The sequence below is a fragment of the Rhinolophus sinicus genome, linkage group LG14 (genome assembly GCF_036562045.2).
Source record: "Rhinolophus sinicus isolate RSC01 linkage group LG14, ASM3656204v1, whole genome shotgun sequence".
Classification (NCBI taxonomy): domain Eukaryota; kingdom Metazoa; phylum Chordata; class Mammalia; order Chiroptera; family Rhinolophidae; genus Rhinolophus; species Rhinolophus sinicus.
The window spans coordinates 29,577,617-29,602,867 of NC_133763.1; the positions used below are offsets into that span (position 1 = coordinate 29,577,617).

Genomic DNA, 25,251 nt, shown 5'->3' on the forward strand with positions numbered 1-25,251 from the left:
CAACTGATAAGGGGTTAATATCCAAAATATCCAAGAAAGGAAACCTGGTGCACTGTTGGTGGGATTGCAGATTGGTGCAGCCACTATGGAAAACAGTATGGAGGTATCTCAAGAAACTGGAAATGGAACTATCTTATGACCCAGCAATTTCACTCTTAGGTATTTATCCAGAAAAATCCAAGATGCTAATTCGAGAAAATATATGCATCCCTATGTTTATTGCAGCGCTATTTACAATAACCAAGACGGAAAAAACTGAAATGCCCATTGGTGGACGAACTGTGGTACATTTATACAATGGAGTATTGCTTGGCTACAAAGAAGAATGAAATCTTACCACTTGCAATTATATGGATGGACCTAGAGAACATTATGCTAAGTGAAATAAGTCAGTCGGAGAAAGACAAATGCCATCTGATCTCACTTATATGTGGAATCTAAAGAACTGAATAAATGAGCAAAGTAAACAGAAATAGTCTTGGAGATATAGAGGAAAAACTGATGGTTTCTAGATGGGAGAGGAGGTGGGGATGAGGGCGAAGGGGAAGGGATTAGACAGCATAAATTGGTAAATACAACATTGCCACAGGGATATGAAAGACAGTTTGGGGAATATAATCAATAATGTAAAGATTTTGTAGGGTGTCAGATTGACACATGTCTTATTAGAGAGACAATGGATGGTGTAGATGCTTGATCACTGCTCTGTACACCTGAAGCTGAAACTGCGTAATATTGTATGTCAACTATAATTTTATATATATATATATATATATATATATATATTACCATGGGATATGGAGTACAGCATAGGGAATAGAGTCAATGGAATTGTAATAGATATATACAATGTCAGAGGGGCAATAGATTGGGGGAGGATGGATATCACGTTGTGAGAGGTGAATTGTCTAACTATTACATTGTTTTGTACACTGGAAACTAATAAAGAAAAAACAAAATCCAATGACATGCTGTCTCCAAGAGACACATCTCAGCTATATGGAAAAATATAGACTCAAAGTGAAAAGGTGGAAATTGATACTCCAAGCAAATGGTATCCAGAGAAAAGCATATGTATTCATAATTATATCAGAAAAAAAAAACAGACTTCAGGATAAAAAGAAATAACAAGAGACTAAGATGGACATTTCATAATGGTACGGCAGACAATACAATAAGAAAACATAAAACTTTTCAATATATATGCCCCCAAACAGGGATCACTGAAATATAAAATGCAACTACCAACAGAACCAAAGGGAGAAATTGACCAAAGCACAGATATAGTAGAGGACCTAAATACATCATTGACAGCTATGGATAGATCATCCAAACAGAAAATCAATTAGGAAATATCAGCCTTAAATGACACTTAAGACCAAAGGGACATAGTTGACTTTTGCAGAGCCCTTCATCCTAGACCATCAGACTATATATTTTTTTCTAGTGCACATAGAACATTCTCAAGGATAAGACCATATGTTGGGACACAAAATTAGCCTCAGCAAATTTAAGAAGATTTAAATCATCCCAAGCATATTCTCTGATCACAAGGTTTTGAAATTGGATATAAACTACAAATCAAAGCAGGAAAAAAGCCACAAATATGTGGAGATTAAACAACATACTTTTAAAAAGAATTACTGGGTCAAAGAAGAAATAAAGGAGAGGTCAAAAGATACATAAAAACAAATGAGAATGAAAATACCGCCTATCAAAAGTATTGGGATGTAGCAAAAGAGTAATAAGAGGGAAATTTATATTATTGCAGGCCTATCTCAAGAAAGAAGAAAAAACCCAAATAAACAATCTCATGTTACACCTTAAAGAACTAGAATCAGAAGAACAAACGTAACCCAAAGTCAGCAGAAGGAGGGAAATAAAAATCAAAGCAGAACTAAATGAAACAGAAAAAGGACAGAAGAAAAAATAATGCAACAAAGAGCTGGTTCTTTGGTAAGATTAATAAAATTGACAAGCCCTTGGCTAGACTCACTAAGACAAAAAGAGAAAAGACACAAATAATCAGCAATGAAAGAGAAGTTACCATAGTTATCCCCAGAAATACAAAGACTCATTCAAGAACACTATGAAGGGCTACATGTTACCAAATTCAATAACCTGGAAGAAATAGACAAGTTCTTACAAATATATACCCTTCCTAGACTCAATCAGGAAGAACGGGAAAATCTAAATAAACTGATCAACAGTAAGGAAATCAAAACAATCATTCAAAACTTTCTCAAAAGCCAAAGTCAGGACCAGATGGCTTCACTAGTGAATTCTACCAAACATTCAAAGAGGATTTAATATCTGTCCTCCTCAAACTCTTCCAAAAAAAATTGAAGAAGAGGCAATACTTGCTATCTCATTTTATGAGGCCAATGTTACCCTGATACCAAAACCTGGTAAGGGTAACTCAAAAAAAAGAAAACTACAGACCAATATCTCTGATGAATATAGATGCAAAAATCCTAAACAAAATAATATATCGAATACAACAATACATTCAAAAGATTACACATCAGAATCAATTGGGGCACAACTGGGGCACAGAATCAATTAATTCCAGGGGCACAAGGATAATTCCATATATGCAAATCAATCAATGTGATACACCACGTAAATAAAATAAAAGATAGAAATTATATGACTATATCAATAGATGCAGAAAAAGCATTCGACAAGATACAACACCTATTTAGGATTAAAAATTTATTAAAATGCATATAGAAGGAATATACCTCAACATAATAAAGGCCATATATGACAAACCCTCAGCTAATCTCATAATTAATGGTGTAAAACTGAAAGCCTTTCCTCTAAAATCAGGAACAAGACAGGGTTGCCCCCCTGTCATCACTGTTATTCAATATGGTACTGGAAGTCATAACCAGAACAATAAGGCAAGAGACAGAAAAAATATACATTAAAATTGGGAATGAAAAGTTAAATTGCCACTTTGCATATGACAGAATTTTCTTTTAATAATTTATTTTTTGAAATTTATTGGGGTGACAATTGTTAGTAAAATTACATAGATTTCAGGTGTACTATTCTGTATTACATCATCTATAAATCCCATTGTGTGTTCACCACCCAGAGTCAGTTCTCCTTCCATCACCATATATTTGATACCCCTTACCCTCATCTCCCATCCCCCACCCCTCTTACCTTCTGGTAACCACTAAACTATTGTCTGTGTCTATGAGAAATGCAAATAAAAACCACAATGAGATATCACCTCACCCCAGTCAGAATGGCTATCATCAACAAGACAAATAGTAACAAGTGTTGGAGAGGCTGTGGAGGAAAAGGAACCCTCATACACTGTTGGTGGGAATGCAGACTGGCGCAGCCGCTATGGAAGGCAAAAAATTCAAAAAATTACGAATAGAATTGCCATATGACCCAGCAATCCCTCTCCTGGGTATCCACCCCAAAAATCTGAAAACGTTTATAGATAAAAACACATGTGTTCCAATGTTCATTGCAGCTTTGTTTACGGTGGCCAAGACATGGAAACAACCAAAATGTCCTTCGATAGATGAATGGATAAAGAAGTTGTGGTATATATACACAATGGAATACTATTCAGCAGTAAGAAAAGATGATATGGGAACATTTGTGACAACATGGATGGATCTTGAGAGTGTAATGCTGAGTGAAATAAGTCAGACAGAAAAAGCAGAACCATGATTTCACCGATATGTGATATATAAACCAAAAACAACAAAAGAACAAGACAAACAAATGACAGGATTTTTTTAATATAGAAAACCCTAAAGAGTGTACTAAAAAACTGTTAGAAACAATAAATGCATACGGTAAAGTTGTTGGATACAAAATCAATATACAAAAATCCAGTGCATTTCTATATTCTAACAATGAAATTTCAGAAAAACAAATTTCTTTTGAAATGGCAGCAAAAAGAACAAAATACCTAGGAATAAACTTAACAAAGGATGTGAAGGACCTGTACACTGAAAACCATAAGACATTCTTAAAAGAAATTGAAGAAGACACAAAGAAATGGAAAGACATTCTGTGTTCAATGTTTGGAAGAATCAACATAGTTAAAATGGCTAGATGATCCAAAGCAATATACAGATATAATGCTACCCCATCAAAATTCCAATGGCATATTTTTCAAGAAATAGAATAGAAAATCATGAGATTTGTGTGGAATCACAAAAAGATCCAAATAGCCAAAACAATCCTGACAAAAAAAAAAAAAAAAACAAGGTTGGAGGTATCACACTTCCTGACTTCAACTTATACTACAAAGTGACAATAATCAAAACAGCACAGTACTGCCAGAAAAACAGATACAGAGACCAATAGAATAGAATTGAGAACCCAGAAATAAACCCATATATATATGGGCAGATAATTTTTTTTTAATTAAATTTATTGGGGTGACAATTGTTAGTAAAATTACATAGATTTCAGGTGTACAATTCTGTATTACATTATCTATAAACCCCATTGTGTATTCATCACCCAGAGTCAGATCTCCTTCCATCACCATATATTCGATCCCCCTTACCATCATCTCCCACCCCCCACCTCCCACCCCCCTTAGCCTCTGGCAACCACCAAACCATTGTCTGTGTCTATGAGTTTCTGTTTCTCATTTGTTTGTCTTGTTCTTTTGTTGTTTTGGGTTTATATACCACATATCGGTAAAATCACATTGTTCTCTGCATTTTCCGTCTGACATATTTCGCTCAGCATTACACTCTCAAGATCCATCCATGTTGTCACAAATGTTCCCATATCATCTTTTCTTACTGCCGAATAGTATTCCATTGTGTATATATACCACAACTTCTTTATCCATTCATCTATCGAAGGACATTTTGGTTGTTTCCATGTCTTGGCCACCGTAAACAAAGCTGCAATGAACATTGAAGCACACGTGTCTTTATCTCTAAATGTTTTCAGATTTTTTGGGTAGATACCCAGGAGAGGGATTGCTGGGTCATATGGCAATTCTATTCGTAATTTTTTGAGGAAACTCCACACTGCCTTCCATAACGGCTGCACCAGTCTGCATTCCCACCAACAGTGTATGACGGTTCCTTTTTCTCCACAGCCTCTCCAACATTTGTTATTATTTGTCTTGTTGATGATAGCCATTCTGACTGGGGTGAGGTGATATCTCATTGTGGTTTTGATTTGCATTTCTCTGATGATTAGTGATGTTGAGCATTTTTTCATATGTCTATTTGCCATTTGTATGTCCTCTTTGGAGAAATGTCTCTTCAAGTCCTCTGCCCATTTTTCAATTGGGTTGTTTGTTTTTTTGTTGTTGAGTTGCATGAGTTCCTTGTATATTCTGGATATTAGGCCCTTATCGGAGGCACTGTTTGCAAAAATCTTCTCCCATTCAGTTGGTGGCCTCTTTATTTTGTCAATGGTTTCTTTTGCTGTGCAGAAGCTTTTAAGTTTCATATAGTCCCATTCGTTTATTTTAGCTTTTACTTCCATTGCCTTTGGAGTCAAGTTCATAAAATGCTCTTTGAACCCAAGGTCCATAAGTTTAGTACCTATGTTTTCTTCTATGCAATTTATTGTGTCAGGTCTTGTGCTTAAGTCTTTGATCTGTTTTGAATTAACTTTGGTACATGGTGACAGATAGCAGTACAGTTTCATTCTTTTGCACGTGGCTATCCAATTCTCCCAGCACCATTTATTGAAGAGGCTGTCTTTGCTCCATTGTGTGTTGTTAGCTTCTTTGTCAAAAATTATCTGTCCATATTTATGTGGTTTTATTTCTGGGTTCTCAATTCTATTCCATTGGTCTATGTGTCTGTTTTTTCTGCCAATAACATGCTGTTTTGCTTATTGTAGCCCTGTAGTACAAGCCAAAGTCAGGAAGTGTGATACCTCCATTACTGTTCTTTTTCCTTAGGATTGCTTTGGCTATTTGGGGTCTTTGGTTCCAAACAAATCTGATGATTTTTTGTTCTATTTCTTTAAAAAATGCCATTGGGATTTTGATGGGGATTGCATTGAATCTGTATATTGCTTTGGGTAATATGGCCATTTTAACTATGTTGATTCTTCCAATCCATGAGCACGGAATGTCTTTCCATTTCTTTGTGTCTTCTTCAGTTTCTTTCAAAAATGTCTTATAGTTTTCAGCATATAGGTCTTTCACATACTTGGTTAAGTTTATTCCTAGGTATTTTATTCTTTTTGCTGCAATTGCAAAAGGAATTGTTTTTTGTATTTCTTTTTCTGAGATTTCATTGTTAGTATATAGGGAGGCAATGGACTTTTGCGCGTTGATTTTGTAGCCAGCAACTTTACTGTATTCGTTGATTGTTTCTAATAGCTTTTTGGTGGAGTCTTTAGGGTTTTCTATATATAGCATCATGTCATCTGCAAAGAGTGATAATTTAACTTCTTCATTCCCAATTTGGATACCTTTTATTTCTTTCTCTTGCCTGATTGCTCTGGCAAGGACTTCCAACACTATGTTGAAAAGCAGAGGTGATAGGGGACATCCCTGTCGTGTTCCTGAACGTAGAGCAAAGGGCTTCAGTTTTTCTCCATTAATTATGAGATTAGCAGAGGGCTTGTCATATATGGCCTTTATTATGTTAAGGTATTTTCCTTCTATACCCATTTTATTAAGTGTTTTAATCATAAATGGATGTTGTATCTTGTCAAATGCTTTTTCTGCATCAATTGATATAATCATATGATTTTTGTCCTTTATTTTGTTTATGTGATGTATCACATTGATGGATTTGGATGTTGAACCATCCTTGTGCCCCGGGATGAACCCCACTTGGTCGTGATGAATAATCTTTTTAATGCATTGTTGTATTCGATTTGCTAGAATTTTATTTAGGATTTTTGCATCGGTATTCATCAGAGATATTGGTCTGTAGTTTTCTTTTTTGTGCTGTCCTTACCAGGTTTTGGTATCAGGGTAATGTTGGCCTCATAAAATGAGTTAGGGAGTACTGTCTCTTCTTCAATTTTTGGAAGAGTTTGTGCAGGATTGGTATTAGATCCTCTTTGAAGGTTTGGTAGAATTCACTAGTGAAGCCATCTGGTCCCGGACTTTTGCTTTTGGGAAGGTTTTGGATGACTGATTCAATTTCGTTACTGGTGATCGGTCTGTTTAGATTTTCCAGTTCTTCATGGTTCAGCCTTGGAAGGCTATATGTTTCTAAGAACTTGTCCATTTCTTCTAGGTTGTTGAATTTGGTGGCATATAGTCCTTCATAGTATTCTTGGATGATCCTTTGTATTTCTGTGGTGTCCGTGATAAATTCCCCTTTTACGTTTCTGATTTTGTTAATCAGTGTCTTCTCTTTTTATCTTAGTAAGTCTAGCCAAGGGTTTGTCAATTTTGTTAATCTTTTCAAAGAACCAGCTCTTTGTCACATTAATTTTTTCTATTGTCTTTTTGTTCTCTATTTCATTTAGTTCTGCTCTAATTTTTGTTGTTTCCTTTCTTCTGCTGACCTTGGGTTTTACTTGTTCTTCTTTTTCTAGTTCTTTAAGGTGTAACATGAGGTTATTTATTTGGGAGTTTTCTTGTTTCTTGAGATAGGCCTGTAATGAGATAAATTTCCCTCTTAAAACTGCTTTTGCTGCATCCCAAAAATTTTGGTAGGATGTATTTTCATTGTCATTTGTTTCTATGTATCTTTTGATCTCTCCTCTAATTTCTTCTTTGACCCAGTCGTTCTTTAAAAGTATGTTGTTTAATCTCCATGTATTTGTGTTTTTCCTGCTTTCTTTTTACAGTTGATATCCAATTTCAAAGCCTTGTGATCAGAGAATATGCATGGTATGATTTCAATCTTCTTAAATTTGTTGAGACTGATTTTATGTCCCAATATATGGTCTATCCTTGAGAATGTTCCATGTACACTAGAAAAGAATGTATAGTCTGATGTTTTAGGATGAAGTGCTCTATAAATGTCAATTATGTCCATTTCATCTAATGTGTCATTTAGGGCTACTATTTCGTTATTTATTTTCTGTTTGGATGATCTATCCATAGCTGTCAATGATGTATTTAAGTCCCCTAGTATAATTGTGTTTTGGTCAATTTCTCTCTTTAGTTCTGTTAGTAGGTGCTTGGTGTATTTCGGTGCTCCCTGATTGGGGGCATAAATATTGATGACTGTTATGTCTTCTTGTTGTACAGTCCCCTTCACCATTATGAAATGTCCATCTTTGTCTCTTGTTATCTTTTTCACCTCGGAGTCTGTTTCATCTGATATCATGATGGCTACACCTGATTTTCTCTGGGTACCATTTGCTTGCAGTGTCTATTTCCACCCTTTCACTTTGAGTCTATGCTTGTCCTTGTAGCTAAGATGTGTCTTTTGGAGACAGTATATGGTTGGGTTTAGTTTTTTTTTTTTTTTTTTTTTTATTATTAATTAGTTTCAGGTGCACAAGACAAAGCAAAACTTAGACATTTATCATTTATATCCCTCACACTGTGTGAACCCCCCTCCCCCCATCCACTATCCCTCTGTACGTTCCCAAAACCTCTCACCTTCCCCTTATCCCCACCCCCCTGCCCATCTAGCAACCCTCAGTTTTTCCTCCATGTTTCCAAAACTGTTTCTGATTAGTTCATTCACTTATTCTTTTCTTTAGATTCCACATATAAGTGAGATCATATGGTATTTGTCTTTCTCTTTCTGACTTATTTCACTTAACATAATGTTCTCTAGGTCCATCCATGTTGTTGCAAATGGTAAGATTTCTTTCTTCTTTATGGCTGCGTAATACTCCATTGTATAAATGTACCACAGTTTCTTAATCCAGTCATCTACTGATGGGCATTTCGGTTGTTTCCAGGTCTTGGCTATTGTATATAGTGCTGCAATAAACATAGGAGTGCATAAAGATTTTTGAATTGGAGTTTTGGATTTCTCCGGATAGATACCTAGGAGTGGGATTGCTGGATCATAAGGTAGTTCCATTTTCAGATTTTTGAGATATCTCCAAACTGTTTTCCATAGTGGCTGCACCAATCTGCATTCCCACCAACAGTGCACCAGCGTTCCCTTTTCTCCGCATCCACGCCAGCACTTGTTGTTTGTTGATTTATTGATGATAGCCATCCTGACTGGGGTGAGGTGGTATCTCATTGTGGTTTTTATTTGCATTTCTCTAATGGTTAGTGAGGTTGAACATTTCTTCATATGTCTGTTTGCCATCTGTGTGTCCTTTTTAGAGAAATGTCTCTTCATGTCCTCTGCCCATTTTTTAATTGGGTTGTTTGTTTTTTTGGAGTTGAGTTGAGTGAGTTTTTTATAAATTTGTGATATTAACCCCTTATCAGATATATCATTGGCAAATATCTTTTCCCAATCAGTAGGATCCTTTTTTGTTTTATTGATGGTTTCCTTTGCTGTGAAAAAGCTTTTTAGTTTGATGTAATCCCACATGTTTATTTTTCCTCTTACTTCCCTCGCGCGAGGGGATATATCAGTAAAAATCTTACTCCGGGTAATGTCTGTGAAGTTTCTTCCTATATTTTCTTCTAGGAATTTTATGGTTTCAGATCTTACATTTAAATCTTTAAGCCATTTTGAATTTATTTTTGTATGTGGTGTAAGGAGGTGTTTTTTGATCCAATCTACTACTCTGTGCCTTTTTATTGGTGAGTTCAGTCCATTTACATTTAGGGTGATTATTGATATGTGAGGATTTCCTGTCATTCTATCTTTAGTTTTCTGGTAAGGCTGTGTCTCCATTGTTTCTTTGCCTTTTTGTTGTTGTCTATTATTTCTGTTTGGTGGTATTCTATGATGTTTCCCTCTGTTTCTTCTTTTATTTCATTATATATTTCAGTTCTGGATTTTTTTTGAATGGTTACCCTTAGGTTTATGTAAAAGAAAGTTTGATATTTAGAGTATTCCATTTTCTTCAGCACGCTTACTTTCTCCATTCCCATATTCCGGTTCAGGCCTTTACTCTCCCCCTTTTTTAGTTTTGGTTGCCACAAATTGTCCCTGTTGATGGTGGTCGAATAGCCTCCTTTAGTATTTCTTGTAGTGCAGGTCGTGTATTAGAAAATTCCCTCAGCTTCTGTATGTCTGGAAAGGTCTTTATTCCTCCTTCATATCTAAAGGATATCTTTGCTGGATATATTATTCTTGGCTCATGATTTCTCTCTTTCAATAGTTTGAATATTTGGTTCCACTCCTTCCTGGCTTGTAGAGTTTCTGCTGAAAAATCTGATAATAATCTAGTGGGCTTTCCTTTGTAAGTTACCGTCTTCTTTTCCCTGGCTGCCTTGAGTATTCTTTCTTTGTCGTTGATTTTAGACAGCTTCAATACAATGTGCCTTGGAGAAGGCCTGTTGGGATTGAGGTAACTAGGTGTTCTAGTTGCTTCTTGGATTCAAGGGTCCAGTTCTGTCCACAAATTTGGGAAGTTCTCATCGACAATTTGTTTGACTTCTCTCTTTCTTCTCCTTCTGGTGTGCCCATTATTCTTATATTGCTCTTTCTGATGGAGTCAGAAAGTTCTTGTAGAGTTCTTTCATTTCTTTTAAGTCTCAAGTCTCTTCTTCTTCCATCTGTGTCATTTCCAGGTTTCTATCTTCAATGTCACTGATTCTTTCCTCCATTTGCTCAACTCTACTACCTAAGCTGGTTATTTCATTCTTAATTTCTTCTATTGAGTTCTAATCTCCAGAAATTCTATTTGGTTCTTTTTTAAAATTTCAATCTCTTTCGTAAAATGCTCATGCTGTTCTTTGATTGAGTTTCTGAGTTCATTTAACTGCCTATCTGTGTTTTCTTGTATCTTGTTGAGTTTTTTTAGAACTGCAATCTAGAATTCTCTGTCATTTAAGTCACATATTTCTGTATCTTTAAGTGCCTTTTCTGGAGATTTTTCACTTTCTTTCTGAGCTCTTGTTGCCTTGGTTATTCATGGCGATTACTGGTTTACTATTTCTCTTCCTAGACATCTACAGGAGTGGCTTCTGCAACAGGTTGATAGGATGCGGTCTTTCTTTTGTTTTCCAGTACTTGTTGGTAGAATGTTTCATTATTTCTCTAACTGCAACTTATTTTTCTTCTTCCACACGGTAGTGCTATGTTTTCTCTGCACTATTCCAGCTTCTCACACAATGGGGGGGATTCCCTGGGAGACAGGCTTCTCCTCTGTTAATAGTTCGTCTAGGTCGCAGTGTCCCAGTGGGTATGCGGAGAGCTTTTGATGTTCCAAAGCTCTTCCAGCTCCTGATTCAGAGCTCGTATGTTTCAGCAGTTCTGTTTACTCCTGCAGGGATCCGTCCAGATAGGTGGGGCCAGGGGCAGGTTGAGTTGTGAGAGGTGGCCCAGAGCAATGGCGGCGACCACCACCACAGCTGGTCCTGCTTCCACAGCTCCCTCCCCTTTGCCGGAACTAGTTGGGCTGCGAATTTGTGTCTGCGGTCCACAGTTCTCAGAACAGCAAATTTTCTGTTGTTTTGATCTGACACTGCTACTGTTTTGCTTCTAGCACCGGGCAGGTGGGGGCGGGACGAGCTCTGGGATGGTAGGGAGGAGCCGGCTAGTCTCAGTGCCTAAGGCTCCGTTCTCTGCTCGGCAATGAGGGCTTAAACCACCATTTTCAGCCTTCTTCCCTCAGTCTTTTCTCTGAGGTCTCTGCCGTGAGCGTTGGGTTCAGCCGTGTTATATGCTGCCCCCTCAGCCCTGTGGGCCATAAGCAGAGCCCCAGCAGTCCGAGTTCTTCCCTCTCCCACAGCTGCGGTAGTTCCGGGAAGCAGCGAGTTCGGAGCACTGAGCTAGGTCTGCGTCCTGCGCCCCCGCGGCTCCGTCTCCGCGCACTTCTCCCTTTCCTCCTCCTCCCATTCGCACGAGTCTGCCACCTGTAGGTGATTTCAGTCGGTAGTGGGCCTCTTCGTCTTGCCTGTCTGCTGTGCAGGGAGTCCTTCGTGGAGTTTCTGTTGTTCGATTCTTTGTAAATTCCAGGGGAGCTTTACAGAGGCTCATCTCACGCCGCCATTTTTCCGGGATCACAATCGGCAGATAATTTTTGACAAAGGAACCAAATACATACAATGGAGAAAAGAGAGCCTCTTCAATAAATGGTGCTGGGAAACTTGGAAAGCCATGTGAAAAATAATGAAACTAGACTGCTCTCTGTCACCATATACAAAATTAACTCAATATGTATCAAAGACCCTTTTTTTAAATTAAAGTTTATTGTGGTGACAATTGTTGCTAAAGTTACATAGGTTTTAGGTGTACAATTCTATAATACATTATCTGTATATTACATTGTTTGTTTACCACTCAGAGTCAGATCTCCCTCCATTAACATATATTTTATCCCTTTTACCCTTGTCTACCCTTACCCTCTGGTAACCACTGAACTATTGTCTGTGTCTATGAATTTTTATTTCTTCATTTGTTTGTCCTGTTCCTTTGTTGTTTTTAGTTCTATATCCCACATGCCAGTGAAATCATATGGTTATCTATTTTCTCTGTCTGACTTATTTTTCTTAGCCTAATAATCTCAAGATCCACCCATGTCATCACAAATGACATTATTTCCTCTTTTCTTATGACAGAATAGTATTCCACTGTGTATATATACCACATCTTCTATAAGACCTAAATGTAAGACCTGAAACAATAATCTGCATAGAAGAAAGCATAGGTACTAAACTTATGGACCTTGGATTCAAACTGGATTTTATGAATTTGACCTCAAAGGCAAGGAAAGTAAAAGCTAAAATAAATGAATTGGACTATATCAAACTAAAATCTTCTGCACAGCAAAAGAAACTGTCATGCAGGGTGTCATGCAGGGTCTCTAGTCCCACTCCCCACATAAGAACACAGGATATGGTGAGGCCAAAAAGGAACACACATGGAGCCATAGATAGGGGAGTCATACCACTATACTCTCGCTGGCGGCTGGGTTGGAGACACAGGAAGCAGGAGCCACACTGTTTGCAACCCTCACTGTGTTGCTTCAGGCTCAGCCACCATCTTCTTGCTAGCACCCATTTTCTGCTAGCGAAGCCACAGCAGTTATATTAATGGGCAATGGCTCACTGGTTACAGCTGATGGCCAATTAGCCACAGCTGATGGCCATGCAATCACAGCCGATGGCCATTTACTACCTGAGCCAGCACCTTTCTATGTGAGGCCGAGAGCTTGGAAACTGCTTTCTGGGGCTCTGTCCCCACAGAAACTATCAACAAAATAAAGAGGCAACCACCTGAATGGGTGAAGATATTTGCAAACAATGCCTCAGATAAGGGGTTAATATCCGAAATACGTAAAGAACACGTACAACTCAACAACAACAAAATGAACTGTCTTATTTAAAAATTAAAAAAAAAAAATGACCAAAGGAACTGAACAGACACTTCTCCCAAGAAGACATACAAATGGCCAACAAATATATGATAAAAAGCTCAACTTTACTAGCTATTAGGGAAACGCAAATCAAAACCACAATGACATACCACCTCATACCTGTTAGAATGGCTGTCATCAACAAGACATATAATAACAAGTGTTGGAGAGGCTGTGGAGAAAAGGGAACCCTTCTTCATTGTTGATGGGAATGTAAATTGATACAGCCACTATGGAAAAGAATATGGAAGTTCCTCAAAAAAGTAAGAATAGAATTACCATAAGATCCAGCTGTCCCTCTCCTGGGTATCTACCCCAAAAATCTGAAAACATTTATCCATAAATAAATATGTACCCCAATGCTCATTGCAGCATTGTTTACTTTGACCAAGACCTGGGAACAACCAAAGTGTCCTTCAATAGATGATTGGATAAAGAACATGTGATATACACACACAATAGAATACTACTCAGCCATAAGAAAAGATGAAATACTGCCATTTGCAACAACATGGGTTGATCTTGAGATTATCAAGCTAAGTGAAATAAGTCGTACAGAAAAAGTCAAGAACCATATGACTTTACTCATATGTGGGATATAAAACTGAAAGGAACAAATGAGCAAGACAAGCAAACAAACAAAAACTCATAGATACAGACAACAATTTAGTGGTTACCAGAGTGTAAGTAGTGTGGGGCATGGTAGAAGAGGGTAAAGGGGGTCAAATATATGGTGATGGAATGAGAACTGACTCTGGGTAATGAACACATAATGCAATAAATAGATGATTATTATAGAATTGTACACTTGAAACCTATATAATTTTACTAACCAATATCACCCTAATAAATTAAAAAAACAAAATAGGCTTTAAAGAGTCAAACCATGGGTCCAGCTATTAGCTATATAATTAGTTCATATGATTTGGGCTTCATTTTTGGCTTTTCTGTAAACTGGAAGTAGAAATACCCACTTCATCAAGTTGTTGTGAAGTTTAGAAATAATATATTGCATTTAAAGCACATAACAAATTTGTAGAAGTTAGTAAGTACTCAATAATACTAGTTCTATTCTTTGTTCTTATTTCATAAAAGTCATTTCTTGAAATGCAAATAATATCATTGCAGCTAATACTATGTCTAGTTGGCAGTCATCTGAAAGAGTTTGGAGCCACAGAGTTCCTTCAGCTGTGCATGTCTTCCTGCTTCTTAATAACACTTCCTGGATTATTTTCTTTCTTTTCTTTAAAATTATTTTCAGGTGTACAAAAAAACATAGTGATTAGGCATTTATATACCTCACAAAGTGATAACCCCAATAAGTGTATTACCCATCTGACATTGTACATAGTTATTACAATGTACATAGTCCGTAGGTACTATATTCCCTATTCTGTACTTTATATATATATATATATATATTTATTTATTTATTTATTTATTTATTTATTTATTTATTAAATTTATTGGGGTGACTATTTTTTAAATTATAGTTGATGTTCAATATTATTTTATATTAGTTTCAAGTATACAGTGTAGTGATTAGACAATTATATAATTATTTTCTTAGTCACTTTAGTGTAAGGAACATTCTCCTAGGAGTCATAGGTTGAAGGAAATGGAGTGACTTCTATTTATTCTTGTACTTAGGACACTGGAGAGGTTGGTGAACTGCAGATTATGTTTATCAGCATCCACAAACCACCCACAGCAATGTGTTCTGATTTCACTGAGCTTTAAAAAGTCAAACGTTGACAGATCACACTGAATTAATCATTTTAACTTACAAATAAGGAGCCATTTAGTCAATGCCCAGGTCTGAGTTCATGTATTATTTATTTGTTTGCTTGTTTATTCATGCTCAGAGTGATACAATTGACTGTATCTGCTTACTGCTAGAAGAATATAAGGGACATTTTTGGATGTACCATGTATACTCTTAGAATATATTTAAATGCAGCTTTCTACATTTTATATGTAAGATATATCATCATTATATCACAAAATCCATCCCAGATTTACTAAATCTTCTAGTTTTACTTGCACTGCATTTTAGGCGCTGACTTTGATCTTACTGAATTTAAGATCAGGGCCTTCAGTAAGTTGTTCCTATGTGAGATTTTCTTGGAATTAAATAAGGCAAGTCCCTACAGTATGGCAAACAAATTATTTAAGATCTCTTATCTTGATGGACCATACAAATGGAAGTTGGGCAATCAAACCTGGCTTATAGTGAGGTTCTCAACTTACCATTCATGGATGGTATTTAGAGACTCCATGAATATGCACAAATTGTAAACTATTACAGTCAGTGGTTTTCATCACTTTCACAATGTGTCCTCGACTGCCAATAAAAGAGGGCTGAGAAAAATGTTATATCATTCTTATAAGGAAGGAAAGGTGATGCTTAGTTTTTTATTGAATGAAGTGGAAAATGTAAGCAGCCAAACTTATTTGCATAGAAGGTAAATGCTCTGCTGCATTCATCTTTGCTAGCAGTCTCAGAATCTTGCCAGGGTATGCCTCACTGTGTAGCAATGCCTCCCTTTTGTGGTCTGACATCATAAACATTGGCTGTTTTTCCTAGAAATTCTTCTTTCTTCTGAAGCCTGCCTTATATCCTGCATTAATTCTTCCAGGTTTACATGGACTGTAAGAGCAGGAGTATGGATGTATCATTAGCCCATTGCACAGGTAAAGAAGGGTGTGTCCTTGGCAAACATTAATCCTTGAAAAATTGAGCATGATCCTTCTGCTGCTATGTATCTCTTTTACCATTTGTGCTTTCTTGTAGCTTCTTTGATAAAAGCAATGAAATACTGTGGAGACCTAGACTCAGAGAAACCAATTTTTTTTGACTCGGTATCTGCTGCAATAAGTAACATCCATTCAAATAAGGTGAGACAAGTAAGTTGGCATGCAAGAGTTATAAGAAAAATTGGAATGTAAAGTCAAGAGCTGTGCATTTAAAAAATATTAGCCTATTACCCCACTGTCATCTAAAATCTATTAAGATTTCCCACCTCACAGTCCTTTAGTACAAGTAAAGGAGTGTTTGCATTCCTTTTTTGGACCAGTTGGACATTATTTTGATCTTTGAACAATATCATGGCTTAGAGGATTTGGTGATCACCTATTAAGGACCAAATGTTTCCTTGTAAAATAAATGCTTCTTCCAGGATCCACTATCCTGAGAATTTGAATCCACTTCTGTTAAGTGCTAAAACTCTGGATATAGCCTTTAACTTTTTTTCTGTTCTTATACTCTTGACTCTAAACTAATACAGCTATCTTTGGAAATAGTATTTGCAAAGCCCAGCACTCACATGATCTAAAATGTCAAAGTTACCTTTCAAATACTCTGCTTTATGATGAACTTTAGAACAGTTCCTAGAGCTTTGATTTGCTGCAATTTTTCTTTGACTTTAAATCATTTTGCCCTTCCTCATCCCTAGAACAGCATTTGTTACCTTCCAGAATCATCCCTATTGTATTTTATCACAACTGTATTTCAAAATAATAACACTACTACTACTATTTTTACTATTTTTGACATTCACCTATTTTATTTTTTACACTTTATTTATTTATTTACTTACTTATTGGTTTTGACATTTAATGTTGTTTTATATTAATTTCAGGTGTACAGCATAGTGGTTAGACATTTATATAATTTAAGAAATGATCCCCCTAATTAGTTTAGTACCCACCTGGCACTATGCATAGTTATTACCAGATTATTGACTATATCCCCTAAGATTTATATCCCCATGACTATTTTGTAGCTACTAATTTATACTTCTTAATCCCTCCCCCTTTTTCACTCACCCCAACCCTGTCCCATCTGGCAACTATCAAAATGTTCTGTGTATCTATGAGTTTGTTTCTGTTTTATTTGTTTGTTTATTTTGTTATTTAGATTCCACATATAAGTGAAATCACATTGCATCTGTCTTTTTCTGACATACTCCACTCAGCACAATACCATCCTGGACCATCCATGCTGCTATAGATGGCAAGACCCCATTCCCATCCATGACCAAACAATATTCCACTGTTTATATGTACGACCTATTCTTTATCCATTCATCCATCAACAGACACTCAGGCTGCCTACATGTCACAATACTGCAATGACATACGGATGCACACATCCTCTCAAAGTAGCGTTTGGAGTTTCTTTGGATAAATACCAAGAACGGGATTACTGGGTCCTTTGTCTTTTGTTATAGACTTTGTTTTAAAATCTATTTTGTCTGGTATAGTATTGCTACATCAATTTTTTGTTTATTTGTTTGTTTGTTTGTTTTTGTTTCCATTTTCTTGAAATATCTTTTCCCATCCCTTTTCTTTCAGTTTGTGTGTGCCTTTCTATCTGAATTGAGTCTCTTGTAGGCAACAAATGTAGCGGTCTTGTTTTCTTATCCATTCAGCCACTATTTTTTATTAGATTATTAAAACCATTTGCACTTAAAGTAATTATTGATAGATATGTAGTTATTGCCATTTTATTATTCATATTTTTTATCTTCTTTTTTTCTCCTCCTCCTCCTTCTCCTCTTCCTTCTTTTTCTCCTTCTCCTTTTCCTTCTCCTTCTTCTCTTCCTCCTCCTCCTCCTCATCCACCTCCACCTCCTCCTCCTTTTCCTTCTTTTTCTTCTTCTTCCTCTTCTTCTTCAAGAAGTCCTTCTAACATTTCTTGTAATACTGGTTTAGTGGTGATGAACTCCTTTAGCTTTTTCATGTCTGGGAAGTGCTTTATTTTTCCTTCGATTCTAAAGCATAGTCTTGCTGGGTAGAGTAATCTTGGTTACAGGTCCTTGCTTTTCATCACTGAATATTTCATGCCATTTCTACTGGTCTGCAAATTTCTGTTGAGGAATCAGATTATAGTCTTATGGGAGCTCCTTTGTAATTGACTAACTGTTTTTCTCTTGCTGTTTTTAAGATTATCTCTTTGTCTTTACCATTTTGGATTTCAGTTAAGATGTGCTTTCGTGTGGGCCTCTTTGGGTTAATCTTGTTTGGGACTCTCTGTGCTTCCTGGGCTTATATATCCATTTCCTTCACCAGGTTAGGAAAGTTTTCTGTCATTATTTCAATCCCTTGCTATTGCTCTTCTGCTTCTGGTACCCCTATAATTAGAATGGTGGCATGCTTGATGTTGTCCCAGAGGCCCCTTAAACTATTCTCTTTTTTTTTTTTTTCCTTTTTGCTGTTCTCAATGGGTGTTTTCTGCTACTTTACCTTTTAAATTGTTGATTTGATCTTCTGCTTCATCTAATCTACTGTTGATTCCCTCTAATGTATTCTTTATTTCAGTTATTGTATTCTTTATTTGACTGGTTCTTTTATATGTTTTACATTTTCTATCCCTTTGTTGAAGTTCTTCCTGAGACCATTGAGCATTTTAATAACCAGGTTTGGATCTCTGGGTCTGGTAGGTTGCTTGTCTCCATTTTGTTTAGTTCTTCTCCTAAGAGCTTTGTCTGTTCTTCTATTTGGGACATGTTTCTTTTCTCCCCATTTTGGCTACCTCCTGGTCTTAGTAGAGTGACCTTATATAATAGGTGTCCTTTGGGACTCAGTGGTGCAGTCTCCCCATTCACCTGTGCTGGATGTTACAGGTGTCACCCTTGTATGAGTTGTGTGTACCCTCCTGCTGTAGTTGAGCCTTGGTTGCTGTTTGCTTGTTAATGAGATGGATTGACCCTCAAGCTGATTAGCTGTGATGATTGGCTGTGACTACAGTGGAGGAGCTGTGGTGCAGGGGTTAACCCTACAGAGCAGGGTTTGCTTTAGCGAGGCTCTAGAGTTTGCTTAGTCTTCCCTTTGGGTGTGCTGCCCTTAAAGGTGGCTGGGTGATGTTCTGGCTTGGTCCAAAGCTGTTGACCAGGTGTGCCAGCCGTGGGGCCTCCTGGGAGGGAACCCACTGCAGGCCAAATTTAGCCAAAGACTGTGTTCTGCCCAGGGCCACCTGGTATATGCCACAAAGCCATCTGTGAATGGCCACCACCTGCACTTGTCTTAGAGATGTCTCAAGAGACCAATCTGTGAACAGAGGCCGGTTGTTCCTATTGCTGGGCTTAAGGCTGCTCAGCCAGTGTACAGGCCATGTTGAAGTCAGAGGCTGCTTTGTTTGGGTTTTGTGACCTTTGAGGGATTTTATAAAAGTCCACAGTATGAACTAGGAAGTAGCTTGGGTGTTCCCGAAAGTTGGGTAGAGTGTGGTCTGGGAGAATCACAGGGCAGGGCAGATGAAACGTGATAGCCAGTTTCGTAGAGACTCAGATATGGTCTCTGCCTATGTCTTTAAACAGGGAGAGGGTAGGGATCAACAAAGAAACAATGACTTCCTCCAGCTCCTCTGTCCTGGAGAAAGCTACCCCTCCAGCCCTCATGCCTAGCCAGAGAATTCAGTTCCTCCCTGTATGTCCCTTGCACTTTTCAAGCTGCTGCCCCAGCACTTCAGCTCAGAGTGAGTGAGTCCATCAGCAAGTAAGTCCATGCACAGTTCCTTTAAGAGGAGCACCTGGAACTCCAGCCACCCTCCATCTCAGCCACAATCTCCGCTGATTTTCATAACCAGAGTTATGGAGTCTTCTCTCCTTGGCACTGCAACCCTGGGCTGGGGAGCCTGGTATTGGGCCGGGACGACTTGCTTCTCCAGGGGTACCTCCACAGCCAAGATATCCCTCCAAGTTTTTAATGGTCATGCATGGATGTAAGACCAGCCCATTCTGTGTCTCTGCCCCTCCTACCAGTCTCAAGGTGGCTTTTTCTGTATGTCTGTAGTTTTAGGGCTTTGGTTCAGCTAGACTTCAGGTAATTCTCAATAATGGTTGTTCTGTAGTCCAGTTGTAATTGATATGGTCCTAAGAGGAAGTGAGCACAGCATTTACCTGCTCTGCCATCTTGAGCAAAATCCCTATTGTTACTATTATAACATATTGAGTGCTCATTATGTCCCAGAAATATGCAAAGAGCTTTACCCATATTAATTCACTCAATTTGCCAAAAGCTTATATGGTACATACTATTGTTTAACCCATTTTCAGAAATAAGGAAATTGAGGCTCAGGGAATTTATAACATTTATAAGTGGTAGAGCTGGTTTCAAAGTCAGCTCTTGGACTTAGAGCTTTAAATTGCTATACTCTGATGTGTCATAATATCTTTTCTTAGCTTTGCTGGACAGCTTGCTTCAGTTACTACTGTTTTTTGACAATGGTACCCACTTAAAAGTTAGTAGCATGTGCTTATTTCTTCCTCTTCTATTTCAGAATTTGAGCAAACTCAATGACCAGAGTGAAGTCTGAGACCATTTTGCTGTGGCACAACTTTTATTTTTAGCAACTGCCCTGACGAGTCCATGCTCCAGAATTTTACACAACTTTTTTGGTTGTTTAAATCCTATAAATAATCCTATGATGTGACTTAATAACCACATAGTCCCTGGTCAAGATTTGCTAACATTTTTTTCTAATTTTTGTTAGAAGCAGGTTCACTAAATAAGCTATTGTATAGTTACTTTATAAAAATTTGTATGCACTTAAGTTTTAGTGTACCAAAAGGTAAACATGAATTTACTTCCTTTTACCACAGTATTTTGTGTTGTTTTATTATAAGTTAATTTGTAAAACTGAGAAACACTTTGTCATAAGAGATTTAGAACATTTGCAGGCCATTTGTAAAAATCCAGGATCATCTGTAACTAACACATAAAAACAATTCAGAAAATGTGCCATTTTCCCTTACCAAAAAAAAAAAAAAAAAAAAAAGCTATTAGACATCAATAAGGTTAAATATTATATACTATGATATGAAATTCACAGAAAATAAGTTAAACAGAAACAAATGACAAACTAAGAACAATTGCTTTCCATACATTTCTATGCATGGAAGTCTTCTGGTGTGTTTTCAAGATAACTGATATCCCAGTGAAACCAACTTCTTGACATTAGTTGGTTTTGCTGTGAATATTGGAAATGCTTAGGATCTTCAGACCCAATAGCTCTAATTTCCACACCCCCACACCAAAAAGTCTATGTTTTCAGCTTAATAGTTGTTGGAGCCAGATAATGTGGCGGTTACACATTTTATATTGTTTCACAAATATGATTTTTAGATGAGAAAATACCACCAATAGAATAGATTTGTGCTAGTCTGATATAAGATTAACTACAGTAGTTTGAGACGTTCCTATTTCAGACAGTCAATATAATACATTTATCTCTATATATTCATATATGTATGTTTTTCTTTTGTTACAGGAGAGCTTGGATATGTGATTATTTGTAAACCCACCAAACCAACAGGGTAATTGATAAATACCATAGGCCAGGCTGACCTGAATAAGTTATTGTTTTTATGCTTGTATATATATTTTCAATCACATATAATTACACTGGCTCATATTTTTCTCTAGCAATTTGATTTACCTATTAAGACATCTCACTTTCAAAAATAGGTATAGCTACATGACTATGCTTTTAAATCGTAAAGCATTTGAACTGTCCTAGAAATTATCAGTGTAACAAAAATTCAAGTACTTTAACATGAGTTTGAAAAATAGGTTGAAAACAAAGTGAAAAGACTGGTAATTTAGGTGTTTTTGTGGATGTTTGTAAAAGTAAATTCTATTGCCTGCCAAATGATGTAATGGTTCCTAGCAAATGTGTGGTTAACATTCACATGGCCTTTAATTTTAACATAAATCCTAGGTCAGACAATGTAATTGAATGAAAAGGAAATAATAAAATTTCCAATTTTCATTAAATTACCCTGCCATTTCAATTTTGATTGACATGAACTACAAAGAATAGTCTTTGTCCCACAGAATGCCTTAATCCCTTTATAACTAATATGGATTGAAATGAGTTGAGATCAACTTTCATTCCCATTAAATACTGTTCCAAGAAAAGATGGAGGTAATATAATAATGGAGGTAAAATTTATTTAGAGAAAAGAATTTCACTCTGTTCAATTAAATTATTCCAATGGTGGATGATGGTAACAACCCTGTCTATAATCCATTTGTCTTTGGCACATAAAAATGAGTCACAGAAAGTTAACAAGAACTGACTCTGGGCAGTGAGCATACAATGTGATATATAGATGATATATAATTGTACACTTGAAACCTATGTAATTTTACTAACCATGTTGCCCCAATAAATTTAATTAAAAAATAAAATACATTTTTCTATGTATAAATTGATGTTATTCTGTGCAACTTTGGCCTATAGTTAAATTCATGCACTATAAGAATTTTCTAATTTGTTAGAGATTATGGACCATGGATGACATTAAAATCATTATAGTTAATCAATGGATGAATTGTTCTATTTTATTGTTAAAGCTAACACAGTATTGTCAGAACAGATGTACTGAATGCATTTCCTATTTATAGAAGTTTGATGGATAAAACTTAAAAACTAATAACTTTGGTGTCGAATGTTACCATGATTTTCAAAGTAAAGGAAGACAACAATATGCACCATAAAAGCCCTTTGTTTTAAGGCTTATAGTGCCTCCAAGGTAGAAATGACTGTTGACCTGGAGGAACTCCGTGGAATTGAATTTTGAGAGCCCAATAGCTGAATATAAGTTTTAGACACACAAGATTCTAAAACACAACTTTTTACTTCAAACAGGCATTAACAACACAATAGAGTCCTGACTAAAATGTTACCAGCTACGCTGTTACTTTTATGAGATCACCTTATTTTTATAGATAAAATGTTCCATATTACATATGAGGTGTGATCAAACAATATGGTGAACGTTTAAATAAATAAAAAAATAAAAGGAAATTTAAAATGTTAAATAAAAAAGGTGGGGAAAAAATTATTACAGTAAAAGACATTGCCATTAACCCCCCTCAAAATACTCCCCTTCGCTTTGAACACACTTATCACACCATTCTTGCCACCTTCTGAAGCAGTTCTGGAAGTCCTCTTTCATAAGTGTCTTTAGTTGTGCTGTCCTGGCTGCCTTAATGTCCTGAATCATTTTGACTTTGGGGAAGAGCCAGAAATCACACGGTACCAGATCCAGTGAATAAGGTGAATGAGGACACACCATAATGTGTTTATTCGACAGAAATTGCCACATATTAGAAGTGAAGTGTGACCCGGATTGTCATCATGATAAAGGATGATTTACAGCACACTTTAAAACATACCTTCTCTCAACCATAGCTCATACCTGACTGACTACACGAAACAAATTGAAACTTGTCACACAGTTACTAAGGTTCCATGCACCATTTCCCATGTTGAAGATCCCTGCCTTTCTGTTGGATTGCACTCAGCAGCAGCATTCACCGTATTTTGTGATCACAATGGGAAAGGCTGTGTTTCACACATTGCTTCTCGTATGGCAATTTGTGTCAAATAAAAACATTACCTTGTGTCTTCTTCCACCTTATTCATGGGGTCTGGCACCATGCAACTTCTGGGTCTTCCCCAAAGTCAAAATGACCGTGAAAGGTAAATGTGTTTAATTGATTCAGGACATTGAGGCAGCCACAATGGTGCAACTACAGACACTCATGAAAGAGGACTTCCAGAACTGCTTCAGAAAGTGTCAAGAACAATGGGATCAGTGTGTTTGAAGTGAGGGGAGATTATTTTGAGGGGGAATAATGGCCATGTGTTTTTACCGTAATAATTTTTGTATTTAAACAGTCACCATATTTTTTTTATCACACCTCATATTATGGTAAAATAAAATGGAAAAAAAACGTGTTAAAGACCTAATTGACTTATGTAAATTAACTATAAAACATATAACCAGGAAAATATTAACATTACATTTATGCAAATTAAATGGCTTTTAAATTTTACCATTTGCCTTTCATTTTAAAGGTTATTTGCCCCCAATTATAATATTCAAGTGTTATGAGGTCTAACTTGAACTACTTTCAGTAATTTATTTGGCAGATCTCTATTCTATAAATGCATAATGTAATGAGGAAAGATAGCTTTCTTTTTCAATGAAAACATTAATATTCCTGTGTGGTTAATGTTCAACATTTGGTGGTTACTAAAATATATTAGTATGTTGTTGAACATACATATACCTTAGAGATGCACGTTCCTTATTCTCTGAGATGGTGATATAATTCAATATAGAACATGTTTTTGGCAATGAGTTTCAAATGGAGATCAGTAGTGCTTTCATAATCCAAAGATTTTTAGTAAAAAATTATGTAGTTTAATAAGCCAAACATTATTTTGTATTTTTCAATGTATTTAATTATCTTTTTTATAATTCTTTGTACTGACTCAGCACTTAACAACCAATTCACATGGAAATATACTGAAATTTGATAACTATTGTGCTTAAATGAATTTGTGTGCATTGTTTCAAAGTATTTATTCTCCTGTAAAACAAATAAGACATATTGATTTCTTAGACTGACAACAGAGTATTATGTGTTGAAAATTCCTGGAAGTATCCAGGAATTTACTATTCTTGGTAATTGGTTCTTACAGAATTTCATCTTAAGACTGTGAGCTATTGTGCCTTAATTTATGGAAGGGTGATAAGGGCACTTTTGGTTGATAAGGGCACTTTTGGTTGCAAGGCTACATTTATATAACTCTTTTCACTAGGTTTACCTTCTTTTTATTCTAATTTTAATTAATGTGTATATTTTAATTTTTATTTGTTTGGGTTATTAATTTATTTGCTGTTATTTTTCCTGAGTTTCTAGGCCAAGTTCATTATCCTTCAACATTTTAAAGGTTAGTGCTCCAAGGACAAGAAGATAAGACAGGTGTTTGATAAATCAGTGAATAAAACAGAAAAGAAATCCCTGTCCTCATGAAGCTTACATTCTATCAATGGAAGACAGGAAATAAATGGG

General features: G+C 36.4%; 1 protein-coding gene across 1 annotated transcript in view; it reads left to right on the forward strand.

Annotated features, from left to right (window-relative positions):
• The window catches only part of SLC26A7 (solute carrier family 26 member 7), a 269,056-nt gene extending 246,428 nt beyond the window's left edge, over positions 1 to 22,628 (forward strand). The window contains exons 16-18 of the mRNA XM_074318598.1: positions 16,017 to 16,071; positions 16,172 to 16,275; positions 20,660 to 22,628. Coding sequence (XP_074174699.1) covers positions 16,017 to 16,071; positions 16,172 to 16,275; positions 20,660 to 20,695 — 195 coding nt within the window. The 3' untranslated portion in view covers positions 20,696 to 22,628. The remainder of the gene's footprint in view (positions 1 to 16,016; positions 16,072 to 16,171; positions 16,276 to 20,659) is intronic.
• The last annotated feature ends 2,623 nt before the right edge of the window (positions 22,629 to 25,251 follow it).